The sequence below is a fragment of the Mustelus asterias genome, chromosome 10 (genome assembly GCF_964213995.1).
Source record: "Mustelus asterias chromosome 10, sMusAst1.hap1.1, whole genome shotgun sequence".
NCBI classification, from domain to species: Eukaryota; Metazoa; Chordata; class Chondrichthyes; order Carcharhiniformes; family Triakidae; genus Mustelus; species Mustelus asterias.
Window position 1 is genome coordinate 74,560,166 of NC_135810.1, and position 13,624 is coordinate 74,573,789.

The window sequence follows — 13,624 nt, forward strand, 5'->3', positions numbered from 1 at the left end:
TAGCTTATTGTTTTACAACTGAGACAACACCAGTATGTATCGTGGAGTTTTATGGCTGATATATCTGGTGGAACCTTTCTGATTAGATAACTGACCTGAGGCAGCAACATGGGATAACAGTGATTCATAATGTGTAGTTTGCCACCATTTGAAGCATTTTGCAAGAAAGGATGAGGGGAGGCAGTATAAGCTAGGTGATACAATTTTAAAAGAAGTGAAGAAAGAATGAGACCCCAGGGTTCACATTCATAAAACTTTGAAGAAAGAAGGACAAGTTGATATAGATGTTTTCTTTTTAAAGGCAAAGGGACCTATGGTTTTATAAATAGAGCACAAGTGCAGGGAAGTTATGCAACATCCTTTGCACCCTTTCCAGTGCTATCCTATCCTTCCTATAACGTGAATTCCAGAACTGCACACAATATTCTAGCTGTGGTCTAGCCAACGTTATAATAATTCCAGTATAACCTCCCTGCTTTTAAACTCTTGACTCAGTTAATAAAGGAAGCATACCATAATCACTTTATCCACCTGCCCTACCATACTAACAATCCGAATTCTGAATATTCTCAGCTGTTTCCAACACAAGTATAGCCTTCCTTAAGTAAGGTGACCAAAACTGTACACAATACTCCAGTTGTAGTCTCGCCACTGTCTGGTACAGTTTTTTTTTTGGTTTATGTACAAGGACACCCAGGTACTTCTGTACCATAACATTCTGCAGTCTCTCTGCATTTAAATAGTATTCTGCTTTTCTATTCTTCCTACTAAAGTGGACAACCTCACATTTTTTCACATCATATTCCATCTGCCAAATTTTTGCCTACCCATTTAACCTATCTATATCCCCTTTGCAGAATTTTTGTATCTTACTTGCAACTTGCTTTCCCATCTATCTTTGTATCAGCGACAAATTTGGCTACATGACAGTCGGTTCCGTCATCCAAGCTATTAATTTAAATCATTTATAAATTTGTTGAGGTCCTAGCAATGATCTTTGTGGCACTCCACTGGTTAAGGTTTTTCGGCTTGAAAATGATCCATTTATCCCTACCCCTGTTTCCTGTTAGTTAGTCGATTCTATTTATGCTAATACATCACCCGAATACCATGAGCTCTTATCATGGGCTGTAGCCTTTTATGTGGCATCTTATTGAATGCTTTTTGGAATGCAAATACACTACGTCCAATTGTTTAACTGCCTGCTTTTCACATCCTAAAAGAACTAATATATTTGTCAAACCTTTTTACCAAACTATGTTGACCCTGCCTTACAGTATTTATGATTTTCTGAATAGCATGCTATTATGTTTTTTTTCCCAATGACATACGAGTCTAACTGGTCTATAGTTTCTTTCTTTCTATCATCCTTTTTTCTTGAATAATGGTGTTAAATTTGTGGTTATCCAATCCACTGGGACCTTTCTAGAATCTAGCGAATTTTGGAAGATTGCAACTAATGCATCTGCTATCACTGTAGCCAGTTACTTTGAGACCCTAGGATGCATGTCATCCTTGGGATTTGTAAGCCTTTAGTTCTATATGTTCCTCTAGTAATTGTGATAATTTTATATTATTCTCTCTCTTTTGCTCACTGATATTTCTACTATTCTTTGCTTGCTTTTTGTGTTTTCTACTGTGAAGATAGATACAAAATACTTGTTCAAAGTCTCTGCCATTTCCTTGCCTCCCATTGTTAATTTCCCAGTCTTGCTCTTAAAATACCACTGCCCACTATCACTTTTCCTTATCTGTGGGAGCTTTTACTGTCTATTTTTATATTGCAAATTTTCTCTGTCTAATTTTTCCCTCTGTTACTTTTTAGTCATTCTTTGCTGGTTTCTAAAATATTTCCAATCTTCTGGCCTACCATTGATCTTTTGTACATCCTTTTGATTTGATACCATCCTTAACTTCCTTAGTTAGCTATGGATGGTATAACCTTTTTGTAGACACTTTCTTACTCAATGGGATGTATTTTTGAAATAGTATCTGCTGCTTTTCTACTGTTTTACCTTCTAACCTAGCCAACCCTGTCTTTGTACCCTTGTAATTGCCTTTAGTTAAGTTTAAGGCATTAGTTTCAGCCCCACGTTTCTCACCCTTAAACTGAATGTGAAATTCTGTCATGTTAAGATCATCCTTACCCAAAGGATCCTTTATTATGAGATTAATTAATCCTGTCATATTACAAATTACCAGATCAAAATTAGCCTATTGCCTGGTTGGTTCCAGAAATTTCTTATTCTAAGAAATAGTCCTGAATTCACTCTATGAATTTATCATCCAGGCTACCTTTTAAAATTTGATTAATTCTGTCTATGTGAAGGTGAAAATTTAATTAGCTTATTGGCAAACCTTTCTTACAAGCCTCTATACGTCATTTATCCATTGTCCTTTGGTGTGCTACTGTTGGAGGGGGGAGGGGGGGGGGGGAACTATAAACCACTTCCTCCAATTACTACTTCCCTTTGCTATTTCATATCTTCACTCAAAATTATTCTACATTCTGATTCTCTGAACCAAGATCGTTTCTCACAACTATACTGTTCTTCCAAAGTGTCGAATATTCGGGTCCCAGCCATGGTCATTTTACAACCATGGCCGGAATTTTCCCGCCTTTCATGCCAGCGGGATTCTCTGGTCCCACTGTGAATGGAAATTTGGCTAAGCACCAAATTATCGGTCCTTGCAGCAGTAGGGCATGAGAGTCCAGAGAATTCCGGCCCATGTCTTTGTAATGGCTATCATATCCTACTCACTTATTTACGTTTGAACAATCAATTCATCCATCTTGTTATGGATATGGTGTGCAATAGATAAAGAACTTTGTTTTTAACCATTCTTGCTCGCTCTGACTTTATTTGCTGGTGCACGCTTATGGTTGTACGCTCTGTTCCTTCTTGTCGCACTCTGGTTATTATTATCCACATTGCTATCCTGCATTATTGCATTGGTCTTTTTCTTTAACTTTCTAAATCTCTCCTCCTATGAACCCTTCTCCCCCATAATTTAATTTAAAGCACTCTCTTTAAAGCCCTAGTTATATAATTAGCCATATAATCACCTCTTGAAGTTCAAACAGGCATGACCTACTCTTTACAAACCCATACTGACTGTCTCTGATTAGCAGGGAATGTTGAAGCCACCCGACCTTTTAATTATAAAATCTCAGAATTTCATGACAATAGATATTTCATGACAATAGAATTTCATGACAATAGGGCGGCACGGTAGCACAGTGGTTAGCACTGCTGCTTCACAGCTCCAGGGTCCTGGGTTCGATTCCCGGCTCGGGTCACTGTCTGTGTGGAGTTTGCACATTCTCCTCGTGTTTGCGTGGGTTTCCTCCGGGTGCTCTGGTTTCCTCCCACAGTCCAAAGATGTGCGGGTTAGGTTGATTGGCCAGGTTAAAATTGCCCCTGAGATGCGTAGGTTAGAGGGATTAGCGGGTAAATATGTGGGGGTAGGGCCTGAGTGGGATTGTGGTCGGTGCAGACTCGATGGGCCGAATGGCCTCCTTCTGCACTGTAGGCTTTCTATGATTCTATGATAGATGTTAGGTGAAACTGATGTATGGTTCTCTGGTTTTCCCCTCTTGCGCTTCTTAGGTAGCGGAGTAATTATTTACTAAACACCAATAACTTTCAATGAAGAATTGGATATTAACTTGAAAAGGATGATATTGCAGGGCTATGGGGTAGGGGGAGACTAATTGGATAGCACTTGTAAAGAGCTGGCATAGATATGATTGGCCAGATGATTTCCTGTGCTGTGTGATTCTCTGTACTGTAAGTGTGACCCCTCTTCCTCCCATGTCCAATAATAAACATTTATCTTCCTTCCCTACCCCAAAAAAACTGGCTATTGAAGACACGATGGCTGTAAAAGCATAATGTTTAATTTAAATTTAGATGAAACTGAATATGAATACAGTGGGAGTGAAGAAGAGGAGGAGGAGTTGCCTGAGCAGGAAGGAGAACCAAGGTAACAATGCTTTGTTAATTAAATGTTAATTCAAATTACATTGTCCTATATGAATTTATACAAGACTAGATTGGTGAATTATTTAGACAAATAACGAAAAATCTTAAGCCCCATATGGGCCAATATTTTGGCTTCTGCATTTGGATACCTTCCTTCCTCTTGCAGATTCTAAGTTTTTCTCAATCTTCCCTTTTATAATCTTTTGTTAGTCTTTTTCATCCAGTTTCCACTTTTTATTTTAGTTTCTTCCACTTTTTTAAAAAAAAATCCAGAATTACACTGGCTAAGTGTAAAGCCAATCCCTGGCTAAGAGATTGAGTAGATAATGTTACAGGTTCATATTAGTACCCTTCAGCTGATTATTAGTGAGGTGCACAAGGTTACTTGTCTTCTTGACTGTTTTTACCTTCTGTTCTCCTCCCCCCCCGACTTTTCATTTCCCTCCTCTCTGGAAAATGTGCCTGTTCTCTATTCTGTACTTCCCTCTGGTGGCAGAGAGTTAGAATTTATCATGTGCAAATTTGTGCACAGCCTCGTGCTCCACCAACGTTCTCTATCACTACAGACATCTACTTTTATAACCTGCATCTAACTCATGCTCAGTTGCCACAGGTAATGCGAAAGATGAATGGAAGTTTCTCCTCCACAGCAAAGGACTTTATCATGTATTGAGGATGGTTTAGAAGAGAAAGGGACCAGGGTTTGAGTAACTCAATACAATGATTGAGAGCTGGGTGACTATCATGAGCAAGAGCATTAAATTAACTTAATCACTCTGTACCCATAGGAAGTCAAGTCCAGAGAAAGGAGCCATTTTTGAATGAATGACAAAATCTGGGTGTTAATTTCAGAGACAGTGAAAGAGACTTTTAATGTTTTTCTGCATAGGTTTCCTGTATCACACATGTAACAGTTGACCAATAATTGTCACAAAACAATCGCAATAATTATTGTTGAAAGTATGCTTTGCATATGGGGCCAACTTCAATGGGTGTATAAATATCATTGCCCAATATTTCATTTACCATTCAGAAGTGAATGTGGAATGTTTTGCGCTTCTTATCTCGCTATCGGCATGTTTGTGAGAGTCTATTTTCTTTGTTCAGTCTTTGTACTTGTCACCTGCTGTATTTTGGAACTGGCAGTGCAGATGGATTTATTTTCACGTTTCTGATTTTGTTTGGGTCAATGCCTCATCAGCTGGTTGAGATTGCATGCCAGCTGGAAGGATTTTCCTGAAATAGTCAGCGTAAAGTAAGTATTGGGCTGGCAGTAGGGATTCAGGGATTGTTCTGAGACTAGCCTCCATTAGCTGTAGACACTCACCCTGATCTGTTTAAGTTACAGTTTTATATAACATTGCTGTAAATGTAATGTTAGGGCTGACTACTGCTCTGTCTGCGGCCAGTAATGATGCTCAATATTTACCATGCTGTTGCAAAAAAAATTATGCTTAAATGTGGCTTACGTCAAGTCATGATGTCTTTTTCAGCATGGAAATTAAAAAATGTAATTGACTATCATATGCTCTGAAAGACAGATCAGGTTTGTAATAAGATGACTTCAAAAAGATTTACAAATATATCAGAACTGAGTGTTTATACTGTTTTCGGAAGAAACAATTATATTTTATGTTGGGGTAATAGTCCCTTTTAAAAACTAGGTTTCTCTGGAAGTTTTTTTCTTGTAAAAAGCAACTTGTTCCAGGAAGGGATCATGTGACCAAGCTACCTGGGGATAAACATTAGTAAAAGCAAAGGGTAAGCAATAAGCCTATTGCAGGGAACATCTCTTTCAAACAGTTTAGTTTAGAGCTAGCATGTTGCAGGGAATATCTCTCAGCAGAATTCAGCTGAAATGATTTGCGTTGGCTAGAAGGGTTCAAAATCTTTGATAACTGAAAGACTATATTAACCATGAGTTAGACTTCAGGGAGAGCCAAATTAAGAGTGAGAGAGTGCTCCTATAGGCAAAACTCCAGAGTTAAAGAATATTAGAAACAAGAGAGTTCTGATCTGTGGTGGCTACATTTAAGAGGCAAACGACACACGTTGACCCTCGAATCTACAACTGTGGGATGGTAGGAGAGGTTTTGAAAGGAAAACTTGGCCGGAAGTAAACAGAAGGCCCAAGAGATCTTTGGAACAGTACTCTGATCAATTGGTTAATTTTTTTTTCATTCGTGGGACATGGGCATCGCTGGCTGGCCAACATTTATTGCCCATCCCTAATTGCCCTTGAACTGAGTGGCTTGCGAGGCCATTTCAAAGGGCGGTTGAGAGTCAACCACATTGCTGTGGCTCTGGAGTCACATGTAGGCCAGACAAAGTAAGGATGGCAGATTTTCTTCCGTAATGGACATTAGTGAACCAAATGGGTTCTGATAATCGACAGTGGTTTCGTGGTCATCAGATATTTTTTATTGAATTCCAATTCCATTATCTGCCTTGGTGGAATTTGAACCTGGGTCCCCAGAACATTAACTGTGTTTCTGGATTAATAGTCAAGTGATAATACCACTCGGCCATCACCTCCCCTCCAATTTCTGCTAAGTATCTGATTGGAATTTTTGGGGTGGAACACTAGGGGACATAAATATGTAATATTTATTAATATATTGCAATCAGGAATTTGGGATAATTTTTTTTTTAACCTAGAAACTTGGTCAGGATATAGAAGTTGAGGTGAATAGTATTAATGCATTTAAGGGGAAGCTGGCTAAGCAGCTAAGGGCGAAAGGAATATTCCATGAAATAGGGTGGTGGGAATCTCGTGGAGCGTAAACACGTGCAGACTGGTTGAGCTAAATGCTGTTAATTCTGTCTAATCTATACCTCATCACAAGTCAGCCTGAATTATGTCCACAAGAGCAGCAAGTGTAACCACCAAAGTAACGTTGTTGAAAATAAGGTTGTTACAAGTTTTGGGGAAATTCTAAAAAGTCTTGATGCGCAAAATGTTTCCTAACACAAATCATATTTGCTTATTTTGTACTCGTGCAGAAGTTGAATTTTCAAAACTTGGGCTGCATCATAGAAAAAAAATCACTTTATAAAATTCTTTACATTTGTATTGAGATCTAAAAGTTTTTAATTGTTTATGAACATTTGAGAAATGACAAGAAAAGACAATTTGGCCCATTGAGCCTGTTCCATTCTCAACCAACTTTCCTGCCTAAAGCCATGGTGAAGCAAAACATAGAGGAAAGGAAAACCTAGTCTGATTAAGAAAAAAAAGCTCTGTTGAATTGCTTTCCAACCACTTCAAGTAAGTTTCAGGAGGTGTAATCCTATGCTTTTACCAATTGAGTTGATGTCTCCAAGTGCTCTTTTGCTTATCCAGCTTAACAATCTCTCCAATTCCTTCATTGTTTTAAAATGTTTCCTTTTCAAAATTTACACTTTTTTGAGATATAGACTGGAATTTTCTAGCCCCATCTGCTCATGGGATCTTCTGGTCCTGTTGAAGTCGATGAAGTTTTGGTTGGCTTGCCATTATCTGCCATTTACAGGGCTTGAATATCCTGGTCACATTATCCCAACACTCCAACTCTGTTTTGAAATGTAAAAGCTCTTAAACTTGGTATCAATCAAGTAGTGCTGTTATGGACCTTTCTTCAAGGACTGAAATGCCCAATGATGTGAGAGACAGAAACCAAAGGAAGTATTTTGATGTAGCTGGTCAAGATATTTAACTATGTATCTAGCTTCATGTTTGTGCATCTTAAATCCAGCACGAGGGGGCATGGCTTTAAATTGAGGGGGGGTAGTTATAGAACCGATGTCAGGGGTAGGTTCTTTACCCAGAGGGTGGTGAGGGATTGGAATGCCCTGCCAGCATCAGTAGTAAATGCACCTAGTTTGGGGGCGTTTAAGAGATCCGTAGATAGGTTCATGGACGAAAAGAAATTGGTTTAGGTTGGAGGGTCACAGTTTGTTTTTTTTAACTGGTCGGTGCAACATCGTGGGCCGAAGGGCCTGTTCTGCGCTGTAATGTTCTATGTTCTATGTTCTAAATGGTTTTCTTAAATGGTCTTATCAATAATTAATTCATGGCTAGTCCTTAGTTTTTTTTTCTCCTGCTCTGCTGCCTTGAGTATGCAATCCTCCATGGTATATACATGCTTGTACTTGCCCTTACCAGATATATAGGCCAGAATTTTACCGTCCTGTCCGCCACAGGAATCAGAGCGGGCGAGTGGCGGACAATGGGAAAGTCCGTTGACCTTAGATGGGATTTTACGGTTTTGGGACAAGCGAGGCTGTAAAATCCCGCCCACTGTGTAGCACTTGTCTGTATGAAAAGATACCTTCCATTCATGGGGCCATTTTTTGCATCCAAATTTGTTTGCAAACTCATTGTTTCATATCGTGTTCTTACCTATCTTTGTGAAAGAGGACATTGGGGGAAAAATAATCTCTTTATCTTGTAGCTCAATTGTTAATGTGCCTGGAGAATCAACTCTTCGTCGTGACTTCCTGAGATTGCAGCAAGAGAACAAAGAGCGTTCTGAGGCTATGCGCAGGCAACAACTCCTTCAAGAACAGCAGCTACGAGAGCAGGAAGAGTATAAAAGACAGCTCCTAGCAGAGCGCCAAAAACGTATTGAGCAACAAAGGGAACAAAGACGACGACTTGAAGAAGTAGGAATTTTTTTTTTAAACTTGACGCTATTTGGAGAAATTTTGTGTTGGAGATATTGGAATGCCTTAAAGATATATTACACTTTGTGTCAAGTGGATTGAGGCAAGAGGCAATAGGCAAGTTCAGTCTTGTAACTTGTAGTAATAACTTTTAACAAATGCTTAGTGTGTTGCACAATTGAACAATGCAATTATAAAGCATTGATTTTAGCTTTACAAAAACTATACCCGGCTTTCTTGCCATGCCATTTTTTGTAAATTACTTTTTTGCTCTTAGTTGTGCATTTATGCTCTTAGTATTTTTTCAGACCAGGCATTACAGATCAGATGTATTATTGATCATTAAGTTGGTATGTATTGGCTATAGCAATCACTTTGAAATAGGTGCACCATTAATCAACAGAAAAGTGGTTCACGTAAAATTACATAGCCGGTTTCTGTTTTGTATATTTTATTTGGCTGTTTATGCTCCCCTTGAACCCCCTCCCAGTATTGTTCAAAATGCACCAGCTTAACCTTTGATTCCTTTTTCCTTCATGTGTTTATCAAGTTTCCTCTTAAATGCATCTATTTTTTTTGCTTCAACTGCTCCTTGTGGTTGTGAACATACATGGGAAAATTGAAACAATATTCAGATGTTCTTTGATATCAAATTTATTTTTTTAATTCTTCTACCTACATAGTTTAAAATAGGCATATCATTAATCCTCAAGAAAAAGGTTTATAATTAAGTCAGTAAGGAGTGGGCCCTGCAGAAAGCTGCAGATGGATGTGCATTGTTTCAGTTATCTACCTACTTCCCAGGACAAAATCATTTGAATTTCACTAGTTAAGTTTAAATTAGAAATAAATGTGGAAACATATGCCCATTGTATGTAAGTATAGCTCATGGAATTGAAATGAGGAATAATGAAGTTGATGACATCAGGAAGCATGGATTCCCTTAAGCGAGATTGAATGCAGATAACAGTATAATAGAATGAATGGAATATTATTTCTCAACTCGTAATTGGTTACTCATCTAGACTGATAAATGTGATTGTGAATTGGAGAAAATGGATCAGATTTTCATCTTTGTGCTTTAATGTTAATGACGCATAATGTTGCAATCTACTCTTTAATTCACAGATTCTTTGCATGGTGGGGGTGGGAAAGTGATAAATGACAGTGCTAAGATATCTATCAGTCTTGCCATTGTACCCTCCTTTAACTTGAAAACATGATGGTTCTTTTTAGTTATATTCAGCTTTGATGGCTGAACCAAATTAATGGATGCTCCCACTAAGATCCACTGTTGCAGAATGTTGTTTGCTGTTCACTATTGTTCTGAATTTGCCCCTTCCTAAGCTTCATCTCCAGTCTCTTATTAGCAGTCAATTTTGCTTTTATGTGGAAATTTTCTTTCCACTTTCTCCTCAAGAAAATTGATCTGTTCTACCATTCTAATTGCCACCTTATTGAACTTTATCTTGATGCTTTCTACATTTATGGGAATTATTAACTTTCAACTCTTGGAAGTTTTGGTCAAAAGCTGTATGTGTTGACATTTCACTTGTCATCAAGTGCTTACCACATAGAACCCCCTTCCAAAGCACCACGGGTTAGAGAATCTTCCCTATCTCCGTCCCATGTTTCCTTTGAATATGTCCCTGCTGGATGTATCCTCCTCTCTACATTTGATTTTCGCTGAAGTGTTTGAATTTTCACAACTTTATAACTTAGGTTTGGTGTCACTTCTACTTTTCTTGGTTCTTTATTCTTTTGAAACTTGGTGTTCAGCATTACCAACCCTTCTTTATTTCTCAGTATTAAAAAATCACGTTGTTCATGCAACAGAGCTCAAAATTACAGTTACAGTTTTCAGTTCAAATGGAATATCAGTAGCATTGTCTACACTCTTGTGTTGTTAATTGGCAATTATATTTAGTTGATATGCTGTGTAAACATCAGATGCAAGGTGACTGTAATTGAGTTCAAAATTTGTTCATAACCTAAATTTTTTTGAATGCGGATGCATAGTTTTAACATCCAGATTTTAAAAATTTGTTCATGAGTTGTGGACAATGTTGGCAAGCCTAGCATTTATTATCCATCCTGAATTTCTACAAAGAAAATTAAAGCACAGGAACAGGCTCTTTGGCCCTTTCAAGTCTGCACCGACCATGCTGCCCGACTGAACTAAAACCCCCTACCCTTCTGGGGACCGTATCCCTCTATCCCCATCCTATTCATGTATTTGTCAAGACGCCCCTTAAAAGTCACGAAGGCATCTGCTTCCACTACCTTCCCCAGCAGTGAGCTCCAGGCACCCACCACCCTCTGTGTAAAAAAAAACTTGCCAGGAACATATCCTTTTAACCTTGCCCCTCACACCTTAAACCTGTGCCCCCTAGTAATTGATTCTTCCACCCTGGGAAAAAGCTTCTGACTATCCACTCTGTCCATGCCCCTCATAATCTTGTAGACTTCTATGAGGTCGCCCCTCAACCTCCATCATTCCAGTGAGAACAAACAAAGTTTCTCCAACCTCTCCTCATAGTTAATGCCCTCCATACCAGGCAACATCCTGGTATATCTTTTCTGTACCCTCTCCAAAGCCTCCACAGCCTTCTGGTAGTGTGGTGACCAGAATTGAACACTATATTCCAAGTGCGGCCTAATTAAGGTTCTATAAAGCTGCAATATGACTTGCCAATTTTTAAACTCAATGCCCCAGCCGATGAAGGCAAGCATGCCATATGCCTTCTCAACTACCTTCTCCACCTGCATTGCCACTTTCAGTGACCTGTGTACCTGTACACCTAGATCCCTTTGCCTATCAATACTCTTAAGGGTTCTGCCATTTGCTATACATCTCCTCTCTGTATTAGATCTTCCGAAATACATTGTCACATTTGTCCGGATTAAACTCCATCTGCCATCTCTCCGCCCAAGTCTCCAATCGATCTATGTCCTGCTGTATCCTCTGATGGTCCTCATCGCTATCCGCAAATCCACCAACCTTTGTGTCGTGTCGTCCGCAAACTTACTAATTCAACCAGTTATAGAGCAAAGGTCCCAGCACTGATCCCTGAGGAATGCCACTTGTCACAGCCTCCATTCAGAAAAGCACCCTTCCACTGCTACCCTCTGTGTTCTATGATCGAGTCAGTTCTGTATCCACCTTGCCAGCTCACCTCTGATCCCAAGCGATTTCACCTTCTGCACCAGTCTGCCATGAGGGACCTTGTCAAGGCCTTACTGAAGTCCATGTAGACAACATCCACTGCCCTACCTTCATCAATTATCTTCATCACTTCCTCCAAAAACTCTATCAAGTTAGTGAGACATGACCTCCCCTTCACAAAACCATGTTGCCTCTGGCTAATATGTCCAATTATTTCCAAGTGGGAGTAAATCCTATCTCAAAGAATCCTCTCCAATAATTTCCCTGCCACTGATGTCAGGCTCACCGGCCTGTAATTACCTGGATTATTCTTGCTACCCTTCTTAAACAAAGGAACAACAGTGGCTATTCTCCAATCCAGTCGAGGAAGTGGTGGTGAGGTACCACCTTGAATCACTATAGCCCATGTGATTCAAGGAACACGTGGAAAGGGAGTTCTAATGAAGGAATAGTAATACATTTCCAAGTCGGAATGTTAAGAACGCCTGCAATGTTAACCTGGGACTGAGTTGATTGGCCTCCAGCAACTGCAACTGTCTCCTTTTGTGGTAGGCGTGACTTGCCAGTGGAGAGGTTTCCTCCTGATTCCGTTGACTTTAGTTTAAAGAGGGCTTCTTGATGCTACAGTCTGACAAATGCTGCCTTGATGTCAAGGACAATCACCCACGTTAGCCTTGGAATTCATTCTTTTGTCCATGTTTGGACCAATTCAGGTTTGGAGCTGCATCCAAACAGACCACAATCTAAGTAACAAAACATGCTTATTTATTGGTCAGTTAGGGCTACTTTTTTTCATTAATTGTTTACTCCATCCTTGGTTACAAAGCCAATGCTCAGAATGGACTGGGCAAATCCATTTCTTGCTTGCTCTTTAAAAAAAGAAATTCAAATTCCAATTGAATCCAATTCATGGTCCCCACAAGGGAGACAAACAAGATCCAAGCTGACAGGATAAGGCAAGCAGCCCATCTTGGGCTTGATCTGACACTTGATCTTATGCTTGATCTTAGCCACTGTTAACAGCACTTTCTATCACTTGGATAATTTTGAGAGTAGCCTATTGGGGCAGTAATTGGCCAGATTGGATTTGCTGCTATTTATGTTTGGGATCAGCCTGAGCTATTTTCCACTTTTTCAGCTGGATGCCAGTGTTGTAGCTGTACTGAACAGCTTGGCTAGAAGTCAGGCTAGATTTGGGACACAAGCTATCAGCACCACAACAAGGATGATGTCAGAGCCCTAGGCCTTTGCTGTATCATGTGCGCTTTTATCATGTGGAATGAATCAAATTGGCTGAAGAGATGGATCATCCACAGGGCTTTTCTGCCTGAAGAAAAGCCTTGTCTTTTGCACTGACATGGTGAATTCAATGATCATTAAGGGTAGGGATGTTTGTGGAGTTTCTCCTCGCATTACTTGTTGCCCACCACTTTAATGATTGAATGTGACAGGACTGCAGACATTTGCTCTGATCTGTTAATTGTAGGCTTGCTTAGCTCTATGTATGCTGTTTCACATGTATGTAGTCCTGTGTTGCTTCACTGCAGGGTGGCACCTCTTTAAGGTATTTCTAGTGGTGCTCCTGGCATGTTCTACAGTCTACACTATTAAAGCAGATTTTCTCCCTGATTTTGATGGCAATAGTAAGAGTGAATGTGCAAACATGAGGTTACAGATTGTGGTGAAATACTGCTGATACCCCATAGCATCTCATGCACATCCAATTTTGAGTTGTTTTATCTGTTTTATATATATATGCCAGACGAGAGACTGCATCCTCAATGTGAAGATGGGACTTCATCTCCACAAGGACTCTGTAGTGGTCTCT

At 39.5% G+C, this 13,624-nt stretch overlaps 1 protein-coding gene across 1 annotated transcript in view; it reads left to right on the forward strand.

Moving 5' to 3' along the window:
• LOC144499679 (mitogen-activated protein kinase kinase kinase kinase 4-like) overlaps window positions 1-13,624 on the forward strand; it is a 308,944-nt gene that overhangs the window by 208,961 nt on the left and 86,359 nt on the right. The window contains 2 exon segments of the mRNA XM_078221948.1: window positions 3,915-3,987; window positions 8,420-8,630. Coding sequence (XP_078078074.1) covers window positions 3,915-3,987; window positions 8,420-8,630 — 284 coding nt within the window.